This window comes from Eutrigla gurnardus, assembly GCF_963514095.1.
Source record: "Eutrigla gurnardus genome assembly, chromosome: 8".
Classification (NCBI taxonomy): domain Eukaryota; kingdom Metazoa; phylum Chordata; class Actinopteri; order Perciformes; family Triglidae; genus Eutrigla; species Eutrigla gurnardus.
In genome coordinates, this window is record NC_139922.1 from 25,728,149 (window position 1) to 25,749,479 (window position 21,331).

Here is a 21,331-nt window from a genome sequence, read left to right on the forward strand (position 1 = left end):
AACTTTTTGTCCTTAAAGCCTTGTCCTATCAACGGTATAGGACAAGTTCGATTTTGTACGACCCCTGTGAATGGCCAAAAACAGCCAAAAACGGCCAAAATGGCACTTTTTGGAAATTTGTGGCAGCGCCAAACATTACCCAATTTTGATGAAACTTGACATGCATGTTCTTTGAAGCTATAACAACATAGGTTTCGAGTTTCGTAATTTTAGGGGCAAAAGTTATCGAGTTATGCTAATTGCATTTTGGTAGCCCCACCCTCTAATTTTCATTGGCTGATATCTTCTGATAACATGCATATTTTCAAAACCTTTTCGGACCATACCCCCAGCTAGGTCAAACGAGTATGCGTCCCGAATTTCGTCCAAATCGGACCAACGGTGTCCGAGAAATACGCAACCCTGCCTTCGCCCAATGACAGCTGGGATCGGCTCCAGCCCCCCCGCGACCCTGAATACAGGATAAGCGGTAGACAATGGATGGATGGATAGATGGATGGATGGATGGATAACTGAATCTGGCATCATATTGTTGTGGAAAAATGAATCTGCCCAATAAAGATCAACAACCAGGATCAGCTTTTTCTCCGAGGTTTATTCCACTAAGTATTCTCATCTGCAGAAGAAAGTACTGTTCACCCCTGCCTTCTGATGCAAAGGTTCAGAATCAGCAGGAACGACCCTGAGTCTAACAACAATCTCCCTTTTAAGGAGGAGGAACCATGGACAAAGGACGGATCATGTCCTATCTTACAAAGACAAGATGTACAGGCAAGGTCAAGATTTACAGAACACAGGCGTCATAGTCCTGAAATTATCTTATGTCAATGTGGCACTCATGTTCATATCATCTACAAACAGGCATTCATTTTCGTCATAGCATAACAGTCAGATGAGGAGATGCGGATCGACGTCTGGCCTGACAAATATTCTGATTATAAAGTACAAACATCCAAAATTCCCATTACAGCCTCTTTTTGCCGTAGCAGACTCAAGTACTGGGGTGCAGTCGAATAGTCAGAAAATAAGGTCCCAACTCCTATTCCTTGACCTCTGGGGAAAACGTCACGGGGTTAAGGAAAGGCGATAGGAGAACTCAAAAGGATTTAGGAAAAGTCGACCGCGGTGCTCAGAGAATCCGACCGGACTTTCACTAAGCTACGTCATTATAAACCGCCGCTGATGATTGACAGCTGATGATCGGCACCAGCGATTGACGTGCGTCTGCACTGGAGAAACTACAATAATGGACTACAAAAAACGCATCGTCCACTTCTCCACATGTTGTTGGTTTTATAAACAGCTCGTTCAGCTTCAGTTCCAGCAGCTCCTCCTTCCTGTTTGACCGTTTGCTGTATTAACAGCAATAATTAATTAAATTATTATCACTGTCCACACACATTTATCAACACAATTCCAGTTACTATATGTCTGCATTGAAATTGTTAAATATGCAAATGCACATATGGTTTGTTTTCATGAACGGCCGAGGTGTGCGGCACTTTAAATGTTGCTCTCGCAAAGAATTGTGGGTCGGCGTGATCTCCTTTCCTTTCCTATGCTAAAGGAGCTCTGAAAGGAAGCATTGGAGCTCCTTTCCTTTGCATTTAGAGAATCCGAATGGCTCTTATCATGGCGGCCACCTGTTTACTTCCGGGTCACTTCTTCAGTTAGGAACCTTCCTAAGAAAAAAGACTATTCGGGTGCAGTCTTTTTTCTTTTTTTTTGACCTGAGTGGCCTCCAGTCAAGTCTTACCTTTAATTATTTCTTTAAATCTTATTTTATCTTACAGACCTTATCTTAATATATTCCATGTATAAAATGTTAGAAAATAATAACAAATGACAGCTATAATTTCCCACAGCCCAAGCAGTTAAATTCAAATGTCCTGTTTTAATCAAACAACAGTTAGAAACCCAAAGATGTTAAGTTTATGACCATATATGAAAGAGAAAAGCATAACACATTTATATGTGAGAAGCAGGAGCTGGGAAATCAACTCAAAGGATGAATTGGTTTCCAAAATGTGCCAGTTGTTGCAGCTTTATTTTCTGATGGAAGACGACGTCACACTTCACCATTACAACTCTGTCTTCCTCTTTGTCTTCACCTTCTCCTTGTGGAAGAATTTTCCATCCGGCTGCTTCTTCAAGCTCAGTTTGACGTCATTCAGCCCCCGGTCCTTCAGCCTCTGTTTGAGCTGAGACACAGAAACACCCACAGAGAGATATGACATTCTGCATTGTTATTCAGATTCTACTCGCTTTCTTTTATTCCCCCTAAGATGGAGGCCGATGGTTGCTTCCCCCTATTTCTGCTCTTGTAAATGTTCTGGCTTTTCTCTGACTACTGGATCATATTTGGATGTTTTGCATTTGTTGGCAGATCGTAACGTTTCTGTGTGTTGATTGTTCATCAGGTCTGCAGAGTGGCAACACTAGACCCTTTACTTCTGCACAAACAGTATTTGCAGAGCTTCCTACACAACGCTCAAGTCGTGTCAACTTTGACATTTGATGATATGCTTTTTAGATGTTATTAATCACGGCCTCAGTAAGCCTTCTCATGGTTCCTCCAGACCTCTTTCTGTCCTCCTCGCCCTGATTCTTGGCATTTTCTGTCGGTGCATGAAAGATCTGTAATTAAACTGTAATGCTGTCTGGGCGTCAGGCTGCTGCTGTAGCGTCTGCTGAATGAACAAGAGAAAAATACTAAACATATATATGTTTACTGTTGTAATAAAATACAAATGTTTTCATAGTACGATACAAAAAGCTCTTTATTTACTTCCAAACTCTTTGGATGGTTTCTTGAACTGCATTAACTCTGGGGATCAATATGGTTTTTATGTCATGTGATTTTAATTTGCTTTAAAGGGTCGTCAGGTTTGTTTTTTTTTACCTAAAAGTAGGAAACGTGATTTACCTGCTTCAAGATGCCCTCCATCACAGCGGGGTCATTCATGTCCAGATCGGGGTTGTCGTTCTGCACTCTCAGTCTTATTATTCTTTTTATTGTAGCTGTAAAAAAGAAAATGATAAACTCTCATATAATGAATAGAATTTCATCCGTTTAAAGGATGACAGGGAAAATGTGGTCACAACAACACAAACACACCATCTATGGCGCGCTAACTGTCCTCACAATTCAGGGAAATGATCAACATCATGACTCTTCACTTTCATTGTCCAGAACTTGATGTTTTCTATGTTTTTTGTTATTATTATTATTATTATTATTATTATTATAATTTGGGACGTTTGATGCTAAAGTAAAGTTAAATCTTTGGTCTCTCACGTGGACTGTAGCAGATGAAGGGTCTCTTGATGTCGCAGGTTGAGGGGGACCACTTTCCACCGTGATTGAAGTCTGCATAAACACAAGTCTCATTTAGACTATGAGGATCCACGTCTCTCCAGTTCCTGAACGAGGAGATACTTCCATCCGACCACTTCCAGACTTCGCTGAAAAGGCCGATCCAGACCGCTGTTTGTGTGGGTACCAACTCCTTTACCTTCTGGTTGTCTGTTGGGTTTCTCACACTGGCCAGGTCTGTGTAGTGTTCTCTGCAGTAGTTCTGGGCCTCAGTCCACGTCAGGCCGTTTTTAATGAGGATGAACGTCACATTCGGCTCTGGAAACAGACCACAGTGAAGGGCTGAGTAGAGGCAACATAACATACAGCCTCCCCTCCATGCCACAGCTGTGGAGGTATTCATGCCTTTCACATGTTGCACTAATAAAATTGTCATTTTAACAGCCGGAGTAAATGAAAACAACACACAGGTGAGGAGACATGAGGGCTGAACACTGATTGGTGGGAACAAAGGGAACGGAGCAAGGCTGACAGAATAAAATACACAGGTGATACAAAAGGTGTTACAGCGGCCGCATCCTCCGGAGGCTGGATTTGAAGACCACATGCGTCCCAGCAGCGGAGACAAGGCTGTCCCATATCAAAGACTCCTTCAAATGCAGCTGAGAAACGTGGCCTTCTTTTCCCGGCGGAGACACTTGTCCCTGAGTCCACCTTGGCTGTTGGTTCTGTATCACCATCATGTAAAGCACTAAAAGCAGTTCGAGTGATTGATTGATACTCGAACCAAAATATGAAAACAAAGAGGCAAAGAGAAGCAGAGCAGGGGAACTTCCTGAGTTAACATTCTCACCTCTGACAGACATGCAGACTGGGTAATGCTTCCCACCACAGGGGTAGTCGTACCAATATCCATCAGGATGCATTGCTGTGCAGTGTTCGTTCTTGTTCAAGGGTTCCGGTGCTCTCTGACCCCATCCTCTGAACTCAGCCTCCCCAGGTTTGTAGAAACTTGCGTCTGAATGAGACCAACCCCAGTCCCAGGGGAGGTACAGTCCTATCCAGGCTGTCTGAAAGTAATATTTCATGGCGATACAAAGAATCAGAGCTGTCTGGTGAAACATATGGAGGGAAGTTTATCATAAAAATGCTTCACACTTCTGCTGCCATTAGTTACTACGTGTGATCAGACAATAAAACGTTCAGACCGCTCGTCACTGAAATAACAAAACTCACCCTGCCCGATGTTGAGAAGACCGGGTTGTTTAAATCCACCGTGCTGTTCAGGATCTCCACATCCTCCCCGCTGCTGATGGTGGCCAGGTCGGTGTGTTTCTCTCTGCAGTAACTCTGTGCTTCAGTCATGGTCTTCAGCTCGTAAACAACATGGTACCCACGTTCAGCAGCTGATGAGATGGCACTCAGCCCTGCAGAGATCACATCTAATATCAATGACTTCACTCAATACAGGAAATAACCGTTGTACATTAAAGAAGGGGATGTGGCTCAGAGGTAGAGCGGGTCGTCCCTCTAATCGGAAGATTGAACGGGTAACAGACTGAATGTTGTGTAAAGAAGACTAGAAAAGCTCTCTAGAAATGCAGGTCCAGGTCCATTTAAGATTAGACAACTCATGCTGCCTTCACCTGGTTTCAGAATTATGGTAAATACGAGTTGCAGACTCTGAAATGGCACACGAACGCCCCTCAAGTATAATGAGGAGTTGATACCCGAGTCCCAGAGTCGGTGGAGAAGAGGACTCAGTGATGATGGTGCGTCCTTCTCTAGTTTGAACTTGATACAGACCAACACTATTCATCCTTCTATCCATAACACCAATTCATCTCAACAACGAAGCACTTGAACGCCACATTCTTGTAATTCCAACTTCACAAGTTGGATCTTCTAGTAGAGCGTGAAGGCAGCGTGAACTAGCGTCACAATACACAATGTTAAAAATGTGGACCCAAAGAAGAGCATGTGAAACTCCTGCCTGACACGACGATGATGCTCAGAAGAACGGTCTCCATCCTCGTCTCCTCCAGGTTCCTCTGCTTCAGTCGGTGACTGGAGATTTAATATAAGCTCATGCAACCTGACTCTCAGAACAACTATTTGCTTATCAGAAAGATCACCAAATTTGTTACACTCTCCTGAATGGGCTGTTTGTAGGTTTTGCTCAGGAGATGGAGCTAAACACTGTCCTGCTGCACTGACTACTTTACTTGAGTATTTTTAATGTACTAACTACTCCACTACAATCATTTAATAACTTCATTTACTGGTGGATTCAGATCAATGAGCTCATCATTCAACAAGCAAATGTTTACTTATGTAAAGTAATGGATATACAGCTGAAATATTTAGCTCAAAGTAATTAAATTCATCCCATGAAGACACAGTTAATATTATTAAAACTGTGTTATGTTTTATTGTAATTGATCATCAAGTTACGCATGCTTCACAGGGGGATCAATACACACTTAAAAAGGCCGTATATGTGGACATTAAACATGAATTTGTGTTGTGAACCATTTATTTATTTATATTTAATAAATGTTTCTATTTACTAAAAAGGGGGAGTTGAACAGAAGTTACACATCTATATATTTATTACTTCTCATTATGCACATACATAACTGTATTGCTGTTGGAATTACAGTTTATCCATTTCACAATTATTGCACAACTGCCTACCACAAATAAGAAACACAATATAATTTTATGTTATATTTTAATATACACACACGTTATATATATATGTGTGTGTGTGGCGCTGGAGGTGAGGTTCGCCCAGGGCGTCATGAAACCTCCGCCACTAGCTACACTTAATGGCAAAAATTGCAAAAATTGTCTGTTGGACTTGGTTGAACAAAAATAAACAATATTTTGTTGCGTAAGCTTATGTATTCAGTCATTGATCAATGGGATACTAAAAATCCATGTGAAAAAAATTACTTCTCACTGTTCTCAGGTCAAATATTTATATGCGATTAAAATGCGATTAATTAATTACAAAGCCTCTAATTAATTAGATTCATTTTTTAATCAAGTCCCGTCCCTAATATATATATATATATATATATATATATATATATATATATATATATATATATATATATATATACACACACAGTATTTCTAATGGGGCTTTGACTGAATTATGACCATTGCCTTTGCTTTGTGTCTTATTTTTGAGTTTATATGCAAATATATGTTAAAGATGTATCCAGGATTTACATCCTAATTATCAGTCTCTGTCTCTTTTCAAGCGATGCAGTTGATTGTTGTCTCGTCAAGTAGATCATTTTAAAAGATCATTTTAAAAAGAAAATAAATGCCTCGGTGACGGATGGGTGTACAAATGTAACTGATTACTTCAGTTCAAACTTCTACTAAGTATAAGCTAATTTAGCTCCTGTTACAAGCTTCTCTACGAGTGACTCATAATGACAGTCTGACGATGCGTTCTGGGGCAATAATAAGATCGATCGATCGGTATTTATCAGATTTGATGATGAATCGTTATTAACCTCGTCATCGTCCATACCTACTTCACTTTTCAGACAGCGCATCAAATCCATGTTCTACCACGCCTACAACAGTTACCTCGACAACGCGTTCCCCTATGATGAGCTCCGCCCACTCACCTGTGACGGAAGACACCTGGGGCAGGTAAGGTGACATCATCATGTTTTGGTAGAACAATGCCCCACAACTAATAAAAAGCTGAAGGAATACATTTAAAATCAATACTTTGTGTCTATTTATTTAATTTGGCTTAATTAATGTCATTGTTCTTTTTTTACTCTTATTTTTATTATTAATAATGGTCTCATTTTTTTACTGTCTCTTTAGTTTTTTTCCACAAGAAAACGGTCAGTTTTTATTATTTGCTAAGTTTGCGGCCTTTTCTTTCAGAAAACTAAACACTTGATGAAGAATCATACAAAGTCCTACAAAGTATTGACATGATACACAGAACTCCTCAAATAAGAGTTTTTCTCTTTTTAAATATCTCTCAACTTGTTTGTTCAGCTGTACTTTATTTTGCTTCGGTTCCTGTTCTTATAATGCCAAGAGCTTATTATTTTTTGCACATTATATTCAACATAAAATGAAATACCAAATAAAAAGGCGAATAATCAAATATTTTCTCTCCATCTTTTTCCAACAGTTTCTCGCTCACTCTGATTGATGCTCTCGACACTCTACTGGTAAGATCTGAGAAAGATTTATGTCAGAACAAAGTTATGAGTTTCGGGGTGGGGCGATATGCTTTTGTTCCGATTTGATTTTATCACGAATTTTGGATGCTGATTCGATTTGTATTGCGATTCGAAATAATCGATTATACCGATTTCTTTTCCTTCTTAAACAAAAAAAAACTAACCCTAAACCTTTAAGTGATATTTCATCACGAGTCACATTTCTAAAAACAAAGCACAGAAAAAGACAGTCAGTCTGACATTCAGCTGCATCTAACAGTGGAACATTAACATGAGGGATTATTTCTAGTAAACCGCTACATTCAGGATGCCTTGGCCTGCTGCTGCCGGTCGGATGGCTGCTCTGTCTTTATCTCTCATGTTCATCGTGTTACTACAATACCATACCTGTCCATGGCAGAATTTGCATACAGCTTTGCTTATCTGGCTATGCTTTTCCTGGAAGCGTGACAAACCCAAGGTGTGCCCAAACTTTGGGTTTCAAATGTAAGGACTGCAGAGAAATAGAGAATCCATTTGTATTCCCATCCATACTTTTCATACTGTACACATTTGTGATTTTTAGCAGGGGCAAACATTAGATGTTGTGTTCAGGTGGACACCGTGGACTTTGACATCGACGTCAACGCCTCCGTTTTTGAAACAAACATCAGAGGTACAGAGGAGAATCAACCAATCAGCAGTTAAGGCCTTTGCACACTGAGTCTGTTTTCTTTGGGGGGGAGGGGGGGTCTGAACACAGGGATTGGTGGTCTTCTTTCTGATGATGCAATCACGATAGTTGCGCAGCTCCCTTTTTCTCCTTTCAAGAATGAGACGATCACACATCTTCCTCACTACTGGATGACTCCGTCAATTTCCAAGACCCGATCGGGTCCAGGTGGACTTCAGGATGTCGGCGGTCCAGTTTGCAGCACTACTGGAGACCACCAACCTCCAGGATCCAACTGACCCTGAACAGGCTGCAATTCGTCCACCAATCCCAAACTGTTCGGCGTTCGCTGCCATGATCTGTCCTTCATCTTCATCATCTCTATAGTCTTTAGACTGTTTGTCGTACAGTGAGGTGGACAAGTTCGTCTGTTGACATTTTGCAGCGTTTCCCCTACCATTGTACAGGCCTGGCCAAGGAGACCTGCCGCCAGGCCAAAAAAAACCCCAATATGCCAAAAAATAAGCCACTTATCAATTAATTCATAAATCAATAATCATTTACATTAGGAGCGCCTCTGTTCAGCGCAACGCGAGTCAACCTGCTTCGTGCCTAGCGATGCGAGTACTGCTGCTGAGAGCGCGGGCGTACATTCTGGGATGTTTAAGGTTTGTTAGCTAACCAACTGGCGCTGCCGGAGGCAACTCCAGAAAAAAAGACAGGTGCAGGTGAGACGGAAGAAAGGGGAGCAGATTGCAGTGGAGAGGGGGGCTGCTCGAGAACCGTTGCACGGTTCACACCGGCCGCCGAAGCACCGCGAATAGCCACGGAACGGTATGAGGGGCCGTCAGGGACATAATTCAGAATTACCTCTCACACACACATGTGAAATGCTCTCATATACACTACTGAAACACTCTCACATAAACAACTGAAAAAGTATTTGCTCACACACACTACTGAAACGCTCTCACACACACTACTGAAACGCTTTCACACACACTACTGAAACGCTCTCACACACACTACTGAAACGCTTTCACACACACTACTGAAACGCTCTCATACACACTACTGAAACGCTCTCACACACACTACTGAAACGCTTTCACACACACTACTGAAACGCTCTCACACACACTACTGAAACGCTTTCACACACACTACTGAAACGCTCTCATACACACTACTGAAACGTTCTCACACACACTACTGAAACGCTCTCATACACACTACTGAAAAGCTCTCACACACACTACTGAAACGCTCTCATACACACTACTGAAACGCTCTCATACATACTACTGAAACGCTCTCATACACACTACTGAAACGCTCTCATACACACTACTGAAACGCTCTCACACACACTACTGAAACGCTTTCATACACACTACTGAAACGCTCTCACACACACACTACTGAAACTCTCTCACACATATATGTATATATATATATATACATATATATACTGTATATATATATACAGTATATGTATATATACAGTATGTATGTATATATGTATGTATATATATATATATACAGTATATATACTGTATATACATATATATATATATATACACATACTGTATATATACATATAAATATACACACATATATATATATATACATAAATATATATACACACATATATATACACTCAACAAAAATATAAACGCAACACTTGTTTTTGCTCCCATTTTTCATGAGATGGACTTAAAGATCTAAAATTCATTCCAGATACACAATATTACCATTTCTCTCAAACATTGTTCACAAATCTGTCTAAATGTGTGATAGTGAGCACTTCTGCTTTGCTGAGATAATCCATCCCACCTCACAGGTGTGCCACATCAAGATGCTGAAGTGTACCTTATACTGCCCACAATAAAAGGCCACTCTGAAATGTGCAGTTTTGTCTCACAGCAAAATGCCACAGATGCCACAAGCATTGAGGGAGCGTGCAATTGGCATGCTGACAGCAGGAATGTCAACCAGATCTGTTGCTCGTGCATTGAATGTTCATTTCTCCACCATAAGCCGTCTCCAAAGGCGTTTCAGAGAATATGGCAGTACATCCAACCGGCCACACCAGCCCAGGACCTCCACATCCAGCAGGTTCACCTCCAAGATCGTCTGAGACCAGCCACTCAGACAGCTGCTGAAACAATTGGTTTGCATAACCAAACAATTTCTGCACAAACTGTCAGAAAACGTCTCAGGGAAGCTCAACTGCATGCTCGTCATCCTCATCGGGGTCTTGACCTGACTCCAGCTCGTCGCCGTAACAGACTTGAGTGGGCAAATGCTCACATTCGATGGCGTCTGGCACGTTGGAGAGGTGTTCTCTTCACGGATGAATCTCGGTTTACATTGTTCAGGGCAGATGGCAGACAGCGTGTGTGGCGTCGTGTGGGTGAGCGCTTTGCTGATGTCAATGTTGTGGCCCATGGTGGTGGTGGGGTTATGGTATGGGCAGGCATCTGTTATGGACGAAGAACACAGGTGCATTTTATTGATGGCATTTTGAATGCACAGAGATACCGTGATGAGATCCTGAGGCCCATTGTTGTGCCATACATCCATGAACATCACCTCATGTTTCAGCAAGATAATGCACGGCCCCATGTTGCAAGGATCTGTACACAATTCTTGGAAGCTGAAAATGTCCCAGTTCTTGCATGGCCAGCATACTCACCGGACATGTCACCCATTGAGCATGTTTGGGATGTGCTTGACCGGCGTATACGACAGCGTGTACCAGTTCCCACTAATATCCAGCAACTTCGCACAGCCATTGAAGAGGAGTGGACCAACATTCCACAGGCCACAATTGACAATCTGATAAACTCTATGCGAAGAAGATGTGTTGCACTGCATGAGGCAAATGGTGGTCACACCAGATACTGACTGGTTCTGAGTCCCCAGACCCCCAATAAAGCAAAAAAATGCACATTTAAGGGTGGCCTTTTATTGTGGACAGTCTAAGGCACACCTGTGCACTAATCATGATGTCAGATCAGCATCTTGATGTGGCACACCTGTGAGGTGGGATGGATTATCTCAGCAAAGCAGAAGTGCTCACTATCACACATTTAGACTGATTTGTGAACAATGTTTGAGAGAAATGGTAATATTGTGTATCTGGAATGAATTTTAGATCTTTAAGTCCATCTCATGAAAAATGGGAGCAAAAACAAAAGTGTTGCGTTTATATTTTTGTTGAGTGTATATATATTTACGATGGCAACCACAAGCTGGTCAGGTGGTCCTTCATGGCTGTGTGGATGGCTTCAGTTGGACTATCATATACTTACGGTGCTTGTCCAACAACAGACCCTCAACCATCTTGTCATTATTTCTAGGAGGAGTACAGAACTTTGGATTGCCCTTAAGGGTCAGATGTGATCATGGTATGGAAAATATAAATGTTGCCCATCTTATGTTGGAAAGAAGAGGATTGAACAGTGTTATTACAGGTGTATCAGTACACAACCAAAGGATTGAGAGACTATGGGTAGAACGCAATAGAGTCATATCTAGACACTTTATAAACATCTTTAACTTCATGGAGGAACGGGGTGTACTGGATTCATTGAATGAACTACATTTATTTTGTCTGCATTATGTTTATTTACCAAGGATTGAAAGAGCAGTAACAGAATTCATAAATCAATGGAAAAACCATGTCCTCTTCACACAACAGACCCCTCTTCAGCTGTGGCATTCAGGTCTCATTAATAATGCAGGAAAATCTGGAATGGAAGGATGGGAACCATGGAATAGATGTTTTTTCTTCACTTCTGCAGTCTTCAGTGAAAAACATTGGAGTTATGTTAAGGTTTGTTAATACATTTTCTTCACTTGTGCAGTGTATTCCACGAATTAAAGTTTTGTTAAAACATTGTAAAACATTTTATGAAAAATAAATGAACATGGTGAACACACAATAGCTCTGAATAAACAACAACTGAGCAGAAATCCCCCGCATGTTTGTAGTGGTGGCACAAACAGCTAACTATTAGCTCACTACCATGCCACGTTGCGTTACGTTCGATTAAACAATAATTTAGAAAAACAATATTTCTAATTACCCTTTCCTCCTTGATGTAGCTGAAGCGTTGCACGTGATAATGCGGCGCACACTCTCTCCGGACTGGAGCTGCTGTCCGGGAGGGGAAAAATGACGCGATGTGACTGTCCAGCGTGTCGCGGCTTGGATTTGCAATGTCAGTGGCTGCCTGACAACGCATTTGACAAGGTTCTGATGGTCTCCGCTGACGCCAGTACAGTGTGAAGTAACGCTGCTGCCTCGGTTAGGCTACGTGCAGGCTGTTGGGCAGATCAACACGTGAATCGCGCTGTTAATTGCGCAATTTTGTTGAACTGAAGACCTTCCGGTTTTACTGAAACACCTTCCGCTTTGACTGAAATGCCTTCCATTTTAACTGAAAATCCTCTCACACACTATACTGAAATGCTCTCATATAACCAAGTAAAATCCTCTCACAAATTATAGTGAAGTAGTGTGTATGAGAGGTAATTCTGAATTACGCGCCGTGTAGCGATCGTTTCGGCGTATATTTCGGGTGTATTTTGTGCGCGAGCCGCGAGCGATCGCGTCAATTCTGGCAGAAAGTCACACAAAGAAACACGAGACAATCCGGTAAATTTTCAAAATAAAAGCACTTTTCAAAATAAAATCCAGCGATTGACAAATGCGATCATATTTGTGTATCTAAACAGAGTAGAGAGATGAAAACAAACAAGCTTCTCTCTCTCTTTTTTTTTTGGTAAGCAATAATGATGACAATAACACAGACAATAGGCTAGTTTTCCCAGGCATTGTCAAATGTATGTAACTCTGTTATAATAAAATGAATAAAAAACTTGTGGCCAAGTTCCCCTACGACAAGGCCTTGGTGAAGTTCTTCACAAAACCCAGAAAAATCAAGTGCAGCAGAGAACGATGCACACTGTGTGGTTGAAGTGCACATGTAGCATGTTCCATTTGTACTGTATGCAATAAATGCACCTTAATAAGTCACTCTCTCCTTGTGATCTTGAATACACTCGGGTTGAACAAAAATTTGAATGCAAATATGATAATTGCAGAATTGCAGACTGCTTGCTGTACCACTTAATCCAAATGCACCAATACACCATCCCACGCTGTCTGTTTAGGGTTTTTTCGGTGGGTACCACCGGGCCTGAAAAAAATTCTAGGGGAAACACTGTTTTGGATGTTTGAAAGTTTGGGAGTCGGTGTGAAAACGTGATTGACACAACGTGAGGTCGTAATGATTTTTTAATTTTTTTAACGTGCTACAATTTGGGACGAAAACGGACTCAGTGTTCAAAGGCCTTTAGTGTTCTCTTTACGTTCAGCTGTCGGACTGCCCTGTGTGTGTGTGTGTGTGTGTGTGTGTGTGTGTGTGTGTGTGTGTGTGTGTGTGTGATTAGTGGTGGGCGGCCTGCTGTCAGCTTACCTGTTGGCAGGTAGGGCGTGGATGGAACTGGAGCCCGGTTGGCCCTGTTCAGGACCGCTGCTGAGGATGGCCGAGGACGCTGCCAGGAAACTGTTGCCTGGTATACAAAAAGCACACACAGTACGCAAATATACACAGAAGACAGTACGTTACAGTCAATAATTTGCCTATGTCCTACCAAACCAAAGGTAATGTAAATATTTGCAAATTTGAAAGGTGAACTGTGAAGAAATGTCTGTACTCTGAATACGTTTTTGAATAAACATATAAATAAAACACATTTTGAGCAGATGAAAGGTCAGTAGCAAGTCAAGAGAGTAGATTTCTCGACTACTTCACAGTGTATTAGAAGTAGAAATACTGTAGGTAGAATGAAACAGTGAAACAGCTTCTCTATGCAGATGACTGAATCGTCTCTTTCATTTGCATTTTTTTAATGTCAGTTCATTGCTTTAAACTTTTTGCCATTTTGTTTTTATGTGGTGAAACTTTGGGTCTGCCGTCTTGGCCACGACCCCTTGTAAAAAAACTCCAAAATCTAAATGGAATTATTAAATGAAGGTTAAATAAATATCAAATTCACTAATCGTGGAAATAACAGTTTGTTGCACCAGCTTACATCACCTTAAATCCCTTGTGGCGTAACACGCTGTATCAACGGTTTCAGCATTCCAGACCCCCTCCGGCATGCCGTACGGTACGGTGAACCTGCTGAATGGCGTCAGCCCCACCGAAACACCCGTCACTTGTACCGCTGGCGTGGGAACCTTCATCTAAGAGAGACCATATTTTGTAGAATGTTTAAGCTAACACCAGAGATAGAGGCAGAAGTGATAGAAGTCTTTTATCTGCAAAAATGGGAGCTCAGCCACTCTTGAAATGTACTACTTTATTTCAACAAGCCACATTTTAAGTACCTACCATACTAGGTTATCATTGAGCTACACCCCTGATATTTCATGTCTGGAGGCTATTAGTAACAGATATACACTGTAAATATTTTGAAGGCCACAGGTGAGATAGTTTTCCAGATATTGCTGTTTAAAAATGGCTTTTCAGAGTATGATGACAAAAAACGTCTAAACTACCCTTCATTCAATGATGTTTCATGAGAAAGCTGTTGACAGTAGAGACCTAATATTTTGGATTTGTCCTATTAACAAGTGTGTCTTTGTACTTGAATTTTTCAGGACATTCTGAGATGGTCAGGTGGGAGGCATTTGATGAAATGACACGGAATGACCCTATATTTAGGTGGAGACGGTTTTGGACCATCCAGGATTTTATATCTGACACAGAAGATAAAAGATAATTATAACTGCTTTCTTTGTTTGTTTTTTTAAATGGAACATATTTGTTTGACACCTGCAGAACAATTGTGATTGTTTATAATCCATCAGCATGTATGAACAATATAACAAAGGACCTAGGATGGAGCTTTGGGGAACCCCACAGGTCAGAGGAGGAATTACACAAAAGGCTGCTGACAAAAACATAAAAACTTCACTGACTTTCCAAAACCATTACTCGGTGTGGCGACAGTTTGGAGGTCTGCCAGAGTTTTACAGCATCCCTCAGGGTTACACCGTGGACAAGAGAGAGGGATACACACTGAGACCTGGTCAGTCCACCTACCGCCGGCCCAGCAGTGATGTGCAAAATATCAGCACACAGACATAATGTTACAAGTTGAAGAAAGTGTTTGTTGGGTATTTGGAGGCGTTACATAAATGATTTAAAACCCTGAGGGCTTTTATTTTGGAAGTCAGGAAGACTTTGTTCGATCAGTTCAATAACTCGCTCCCTGGCCGTGAAATCAAAAATAGTGTTTGTGTGTGTTTGTTCATTACAGAGTTGATTGAGAGTGCCATGTACCTGTTCAGGGTGACAGGTGACCACACCTACCTCCAGCTGGGCCTCGATGCTCTGGGGCCTGTACTATGAAGCAAGTTCAACATACCCAGGGGGTGCAGTCGAATAGTCTTTTTTGCTTAGGAAGGTTCCTAACTGAAGAAGTGACCCGGAAGTAAACAAGTGGCCGCCATGATAAGAGCTGTTCGAATTCTCTAAATGCATAGGAAAGGAGCTCCAATGCTTCCTTTCAGAGCTCCTTTAGCATAGGATGCAACGGACCTTCCTATGCGATAGGAAAGGAGATTACGCCGACCCACAATTCTTTGCGAGAGCAACATTTAAAGTGCCGCACACCTCGGCCGTTAATGAAAACAAACGATATGTGCATTTACATATTTAACAATGACTTTCATGCAGACATATAGTAATTGGAATAGTGATAATAAATGTGTGGACAGTGATAATAATTGAATGGTATTTTTTTATTTATTTCAATCATGTTACAAATGTTTGACAAAAACGAAACTAAAACCACAAATGAAAAGTAAATAAAACAACGGTCAAACAGGAAGGAGGAGCTGCTGGAACTGAAGCCGGTCAGTGAACCAGCTGTTTATAAAACCAACATGTGGAGAAGTGGACGATGCGCTTTTTGTAGTCCATTATTGTAGTTTCTCCAGTGCAGACGCACGTCAATCGCCGGTGCCGATCATCAGCTGTCAATCATCAGCGGCCGCGATATAATGACGTAGTTTAGTGAAAGTCCGGTCGGATTCTCTGAGCACCGCGGTTAACTATTCCTAAGTCCTTTTGCGTTCTCCTATCGCCTTTCCTTAACCCCGTGACGTTTTCCCCAGAGGTCAAGGAATAGGAGATAGGAATAGGAGTTAGGACCTTATTTTTTGACTATTCGACTGCACCCAGCTTAAGTAACCCTAACAAAGGCAATTGGAGATAAGCGGTCACACGATTCTGGTTATCAACTCGTTAAATCAACCCAGGGTTTACCTGTCCAGCTATGAGCGTGTGCACATGAAAGAGGCGGCGTTTGCAGCATTTGACCAATCACATACATGGATCAGTCTACGGCAGCGGAGCGGCGTATTTCACGTACGAGGAGCGAACCATAATCTTACAGAAATACGGAGAAGTTAAACATATAATACAGGCAAAAGGCAACAGTTTCATCTGTAACATGCAGGAAGGACAGCTGGCAAAAACTCGCCGACTGTGTGAATGCAGAAGTCGTATTAATAGTATTAGTAGTATAATATAACTGCCCCGTCATAAGGACACTACAAGATCTGACTGATTACATGATCACTTTATCTTCGCTGATAGCTTAGTGGTAGAGTTACTGCCCCATGTTATGAGGCTCCCTGCAGCGGCCCCGGTTCGAATCCGCCCTGTGGCCGTCTTTTAAATCATGTCGTCGCTCTCTCTCGTCCCTTTAACTCTTACGATGTCCTTCCGCAATAAAAGGCCAAACATATAACTTTAAAATGATGAATGTGTTGCTTGGATGTATTCTTATAACGTGGTTTATGACAATATCAGCCTCATTCTTTCAGCTGCAATCCCGGCGGTGTAAAACGGACTTGGGAGTAGGGTTGCAAAATTCCGGGAAATTTCAAAAGTGGAAACTTTCCATGGGAATTTATGGGAATAAACTTTTTTTTTCAAATTGATGGTTGGCTCTTCAAAGGGGACTTAAATATAGCTGAGGGAAGTTATTTTGTAGCATAATCTTGACTAAAACAAACAGATGCCATTCAAATACACTTGAATATCCATGCCAGGGCTCCAGACTGCGACCAAATGGTCGCATTTTGCGACTTAAATCTGTGACAGTGCGAGTACATTTTTAATCTACTCACGCATGCGCGACCAGTAAATTTGCTGTTTTTTTTTTTTATGGCTGTGTCCGAAATCATTCCCTACTCCCTGCTCCCTATATAGGGGAGTTCTATGGAGGGCACTATATAGTGGACTCAAAGGCAAAATGAAAAAACACTTTCGGACACTACTCGGGGGATTTCTTCCGGCGCCGTTGATGACGTTGTCCGGACGCATAATTAATACGTGTCAGATTCCGCCAACGGCTCTTAAGTCTCACGCAGAGAAATTACCAGGATAATTATTTTTTAATACATATTCGTTGCGAAAATTTACAAAACCAAAAGAACGAGTCCTGCAGCAATAAGGGGATTCCGTGGCCGTCTCATTTCTTGAGAAAAAAATAATTTTCAATAATGAGACGATCACTACATCATACTAGGGCTGTGTTCAAAAAATCGATCCGCGATCCGATATCGATTCACGCTCAAAAAGCACGATATCGATCCAAAAATGTCTGGATCGATCTTTTCCAGGTGACTAAAGGCACTATTTTCTTTGACGCGCAAGGCGCACTATAAAAAGCGAGTGCCGGCTAAACGAAACCGAAACTTAAGCTAGCGAGATGGCTGAAGCTAGCGAGATGGCTGAAGCGGCACCACTAAAATCACCTTCTGGAATGAAGGCTCCGCTGACGCCGCTCCCGTGAAGCGGCGAAGTGTTTCCTCTGCGTCGGTCAAGTGCGCCGTCATTCATGCGGCGGCGGTGTTGACGCGCGGAGCCGGACTGAGCGGCTGCGCTCTGCCAGTCCGGGTCTAGGGACCGTCCACCAAAACTTGAGTTCAAGCGAAGAGAAAGTACCCTCTCTCTCTCTCCCCTCTCTCTCTCTCTCTCTCTCTCTCTCAACCTGTATGGCATTTCACAAGTCTCTGGTTGTCAAAGACTGGGGTTCTTGTAGTTTTCTAATATAGAGGGCCACTTAATTTTAATTTATTTATATTTTATTTGGTCATTGTTGTTTAGTTCTGGTCATTGTTTTAATTCTGCCATGGATATGTTACTTAAATTTCAAATAATACTTGGATTTTTGTCTAAAATAAATACTTGATTCTTGACTCTTCTCTCTCTGTGTCCCTCTTACACGTACACAGATACAATCACAAACACATGGAGCTGTTTTGTCTATGGGACAGTATTTATTTGCATTATGTCTGTAAATAGATCGATATCGAATCGAATCGGATCGAATCGTGGATCGAATCGGATCGTGACCTTATGAATCGGAATCGGATCGATCCAGGAAATTTGGATAGATTCCCAGCCCTACATCATACATACAGATCCACCAGACCTGAACAGGCTGCAGTCCGTCCCCGATCCCAAACTGCTCGGCGATCGCTCGCCACAATCTGTCCCTCATCTCATCATCTTTATAGTTTTCAGACTGTCATACGGCGCTTTGGTTTGAGTGACGGTTTTTGACGGACGAAGACCCCGCCGCCGCCTCTCGTCGGCCGGCCAGCCACCGCAGCCTGTCGCCTGCCACTGCAGCTTATCGCCGGCCGGCCGGCCGCCACGGCCACCGCAGCCTGTCGCCGGCCACTGCAGCTTATCGCCGGCCGGCCGGCCGCCACGGCCACCGCCACTGTCGCCGGGCGCCGCTCGCCCGAAGTCTCGTATAAATAATTAATATATATCGCGTTTTTTTTTAAGTAAATAAAGGAAAACGTCACACTTTGGCCGTTTGTGTCGTCTTGTTCTGCTCTGCAATACATATATTAAATATTAACATTTATTATTGTACGATTATTCATATTTCCTCCGCTTTTTCCTGCTCTCTCTCCTCTCGTCCCTTCGCGATTTGTCTTTCAGCGCAATGCATGATGGTCAAATTTGCTCGGCTAGTGACCATCGGCTGTACACTACTTTTCACGATGCATTGTGGGAAACTTTGAGTGCACTATATAGGGAATAGTAATGCTCACTACACATTCGGACACCCCTACAAAATGGCGAACTCCCTATATAGTGCACTATATATAGGGAGTAGGGAATGATTTCGGACACAGCGTTCCGGAGGACACAAACGTCGAGAATGAGTCCGACTCAGACTGAGGAGACGGTCGTGGCGAAAAAAGCCAGGAAATTCAGCTTTCGCGACGAGTGGCTCCGCGAGTTCACCTGGCTGAGGTATTTCAGGCAGACGAATTCAATGAACTGCAAATTCTGCTGTCGATACCCACAACATGCGGGAACAGTCGATTTCGGTGTGCGCTCCTAAATGTTCTGCTTGCGCCCCTAAAATTTTAAGTTAGGGGCCACTCTGCTCCTAGTGAAAAATGTTAGTCTGGAGCCCTGCATGCCATTCCTCAACCACATGCACAGAGCACAGCTATGCTTAGTGCACGGCTATTGAGACCACACCCCCTACTGGCACTGTGCATGCCTCCATCACATGTACAGAAGTTCAATAGAAGACTGGACCACACTTTTGAGTCTGAAGCACAAAGACTATTGAAGGCACACATTTGAGCTTCTGGACTAAACAAAGTGAAGTAAGTTTTGATGCTATTATGGGGAAATATATTTATTAAAGCTCCAGTCTACGATTTGAAAGGTTTGAAAAAAGCATCCCCCCCACACACACACACACACACCCCTCCCCTCTGTGCTCCTCCGAGCTCGTATCGTTCTCCCCTCCCTCTTATTTTATAAGCCTCCTCCCTCCTATTTTATGAAAATAGTTCACTGAAATGTGTTTCTGAAAACATTTTAGGAGAGAATTAAGCTATGCAGTTGCTGAATCTGTCTTTATTTTAGATCGACAACGGTCAGTTTAAAAGATTTTCGAGAGCTTGCGGGCGGCGGCGCTCCGTCTCTCGAAATTCGCTGCTCCGCGACGGCATTGCACGGCTTCTTACATAGACAATGAACGGGAACATTCCATTCCATTTTTGAATGAGTGGGGTTGGGAGATGATATATTGAACCTAACATTCCTGTTTTTGACTTCACCCATGAAACAACCAATTAAAACATGTTCTGTTCTACTTTCAAATAAATCTGTTGAAATATCTGTTGAAAACATTTTGTATGGATGTTTTCTTATGACTTCTGTTCATATTTATGCTTGGATATAATATATTCCCAGTTAGTTCCCCTAAATTCCCATTAATCCCCATAATTCCCATTATTCCCATGGAGAGTTTCCAAATATAGAATATTTCCAAAATTCCCAAGCTTAAGTTCCCGTGGAAATTTACCGGAGCAAATCAAATAAATATAAAAACATAATTCAAAGTGGTAAGTAGGCTGTACGCTGACAAAGAAAAGTCTTTCCCTCCGATGAGAATCTGTATCTCCCATATAAAACATCGTCAGGGATAGAAAAAGGGTTTTGCCGGTCTCTGTACACTCTATAGTTCTCCTACGAGACCCTCTCACGATCCACCGAGCTTCTTTTTTTTATTTTTTATATCTGCGCACCAAGACAGCTGATTGGTCAGTCGGCGGTGTGTTTCTCCACGTTGATCTATTATCAGGAACATAACCTGCTCTGGAGCAGGTTAGCTCCAAAGTGTAAGTGACCATGGCGATCTACCCCGGTAAGAAGTGAACCAGCGTCGTAGGACGGAAAACCCAGAGTTAGCGCTTAAGTTACCTCGCTAAGCACAAATCCTGCTTCGTAGTACAGGCCCCTGGAGTCCATAGAGAAGATCACCAAGACGCCCTGCGGATACGCCAGCGTAAGATCCGTCCGCCTGAGCTGAAGAGAACACATTTTAGACCAAAGCTTATTCAGCCATGAAACAGAACGACTCAGCTGAAACAGCCATGCTGGTATGAAAACCACAAGGGCAGCTGTACTTACTAACATCCTCACAGTGACAATGATCCCAACACATTTCAGTCTGCTGGCCACCAGGGGGCAACCCCTCTCTGATTGTATTGAAGTT

General features: G+C 42.3%; 1 protein-coding gene and 1 pseudogene across 3 annotated transcripts; one reads left to right on the forward strand and one right to left on the reverse strand.

The window, feature by feature from the left end:
- Window positions 1-577: 577 nt before the first annotated feature.
- On the reverse strand, window positions 578-5,434 carry LOC311016748 (macrophage mannose receptor 1-like). Of its 2 annotated transcripts, none has more exons than XM_084014671.1 (6): window positions 5,310-5,434; window positions 4,553-4,743; window positions 4,170-4,386; window positions 3,299-3,634; window positions 2,927-3,021; window positions 578-2,201 (listed from the first exon to the last, which is right to left on the reverse strand). In XM_084014671.1, exons 1-6 carry the CDS (start codon window positions 5,344-5,346, stop codon window positions 2,082-2,084), a joined length of 996 nt encoding a protein of 331 aa, XP_083870797.1. In that variant the 5' UTR covers window positions 5,347-5,434; the 3' UTR covers window positions 578-2,081. The 2 variants fall into 2 exon arrangements, with proteins under 2 accessions (XP_083870797.1, XP_083870796.1); XM_084014670.1 differs by having other exon boundaries at window positions 4,170-4,428.
- A 1,458-nt stretch (window positions 5,435-6,892) lies between these two features.
- LOC311017800 (ER degradation-enhancing alpha-mannosidase-like protein 2) lies at window positions 6,893-21,145 on the forward strand (annotated as a pseudogene). Its single transcript has 8 exons — window positions 6,893-6,991; window positions 7,494-7,581; window positions 8,140-8,200; window positions 13,661-13,786; window positions 14,354-14,462; window positions 15,087-15,307; window positions 15,539-15,621; window positions 21,080-21,145. The product of its transcript is annotated as an ER degradation-enhancing alpha-mannosidase-like protein 2 (transcript).
- Window positions 21,146-21,331: the final 186 nt, after the last annotated feature.

Bases quoted from the DNA above. Each gene is read 5' to 3' on its own strand.
- LOC311016748 (XM_084014670.1), bottom strand. From the start codon at position 5,346: ATGGAGACCGTTCTTCTGAGCATCATCGTCGTGTCAG. The intron at 4,429-4,552 runs GTGAGTTTTGTT...ATGTTTCACCAG, and splicing joins TCTTCTCAACATCGGGCAGG to ACAGCTCTGATTCTTTGTAT. The intron at 3,022-3,298 runs GTGAGAGACCAA...TCTTTTTTACAG, and splicing joins CTTCATCTGCTACAGTCCAC to CTACAATAAAAAGAATAATA.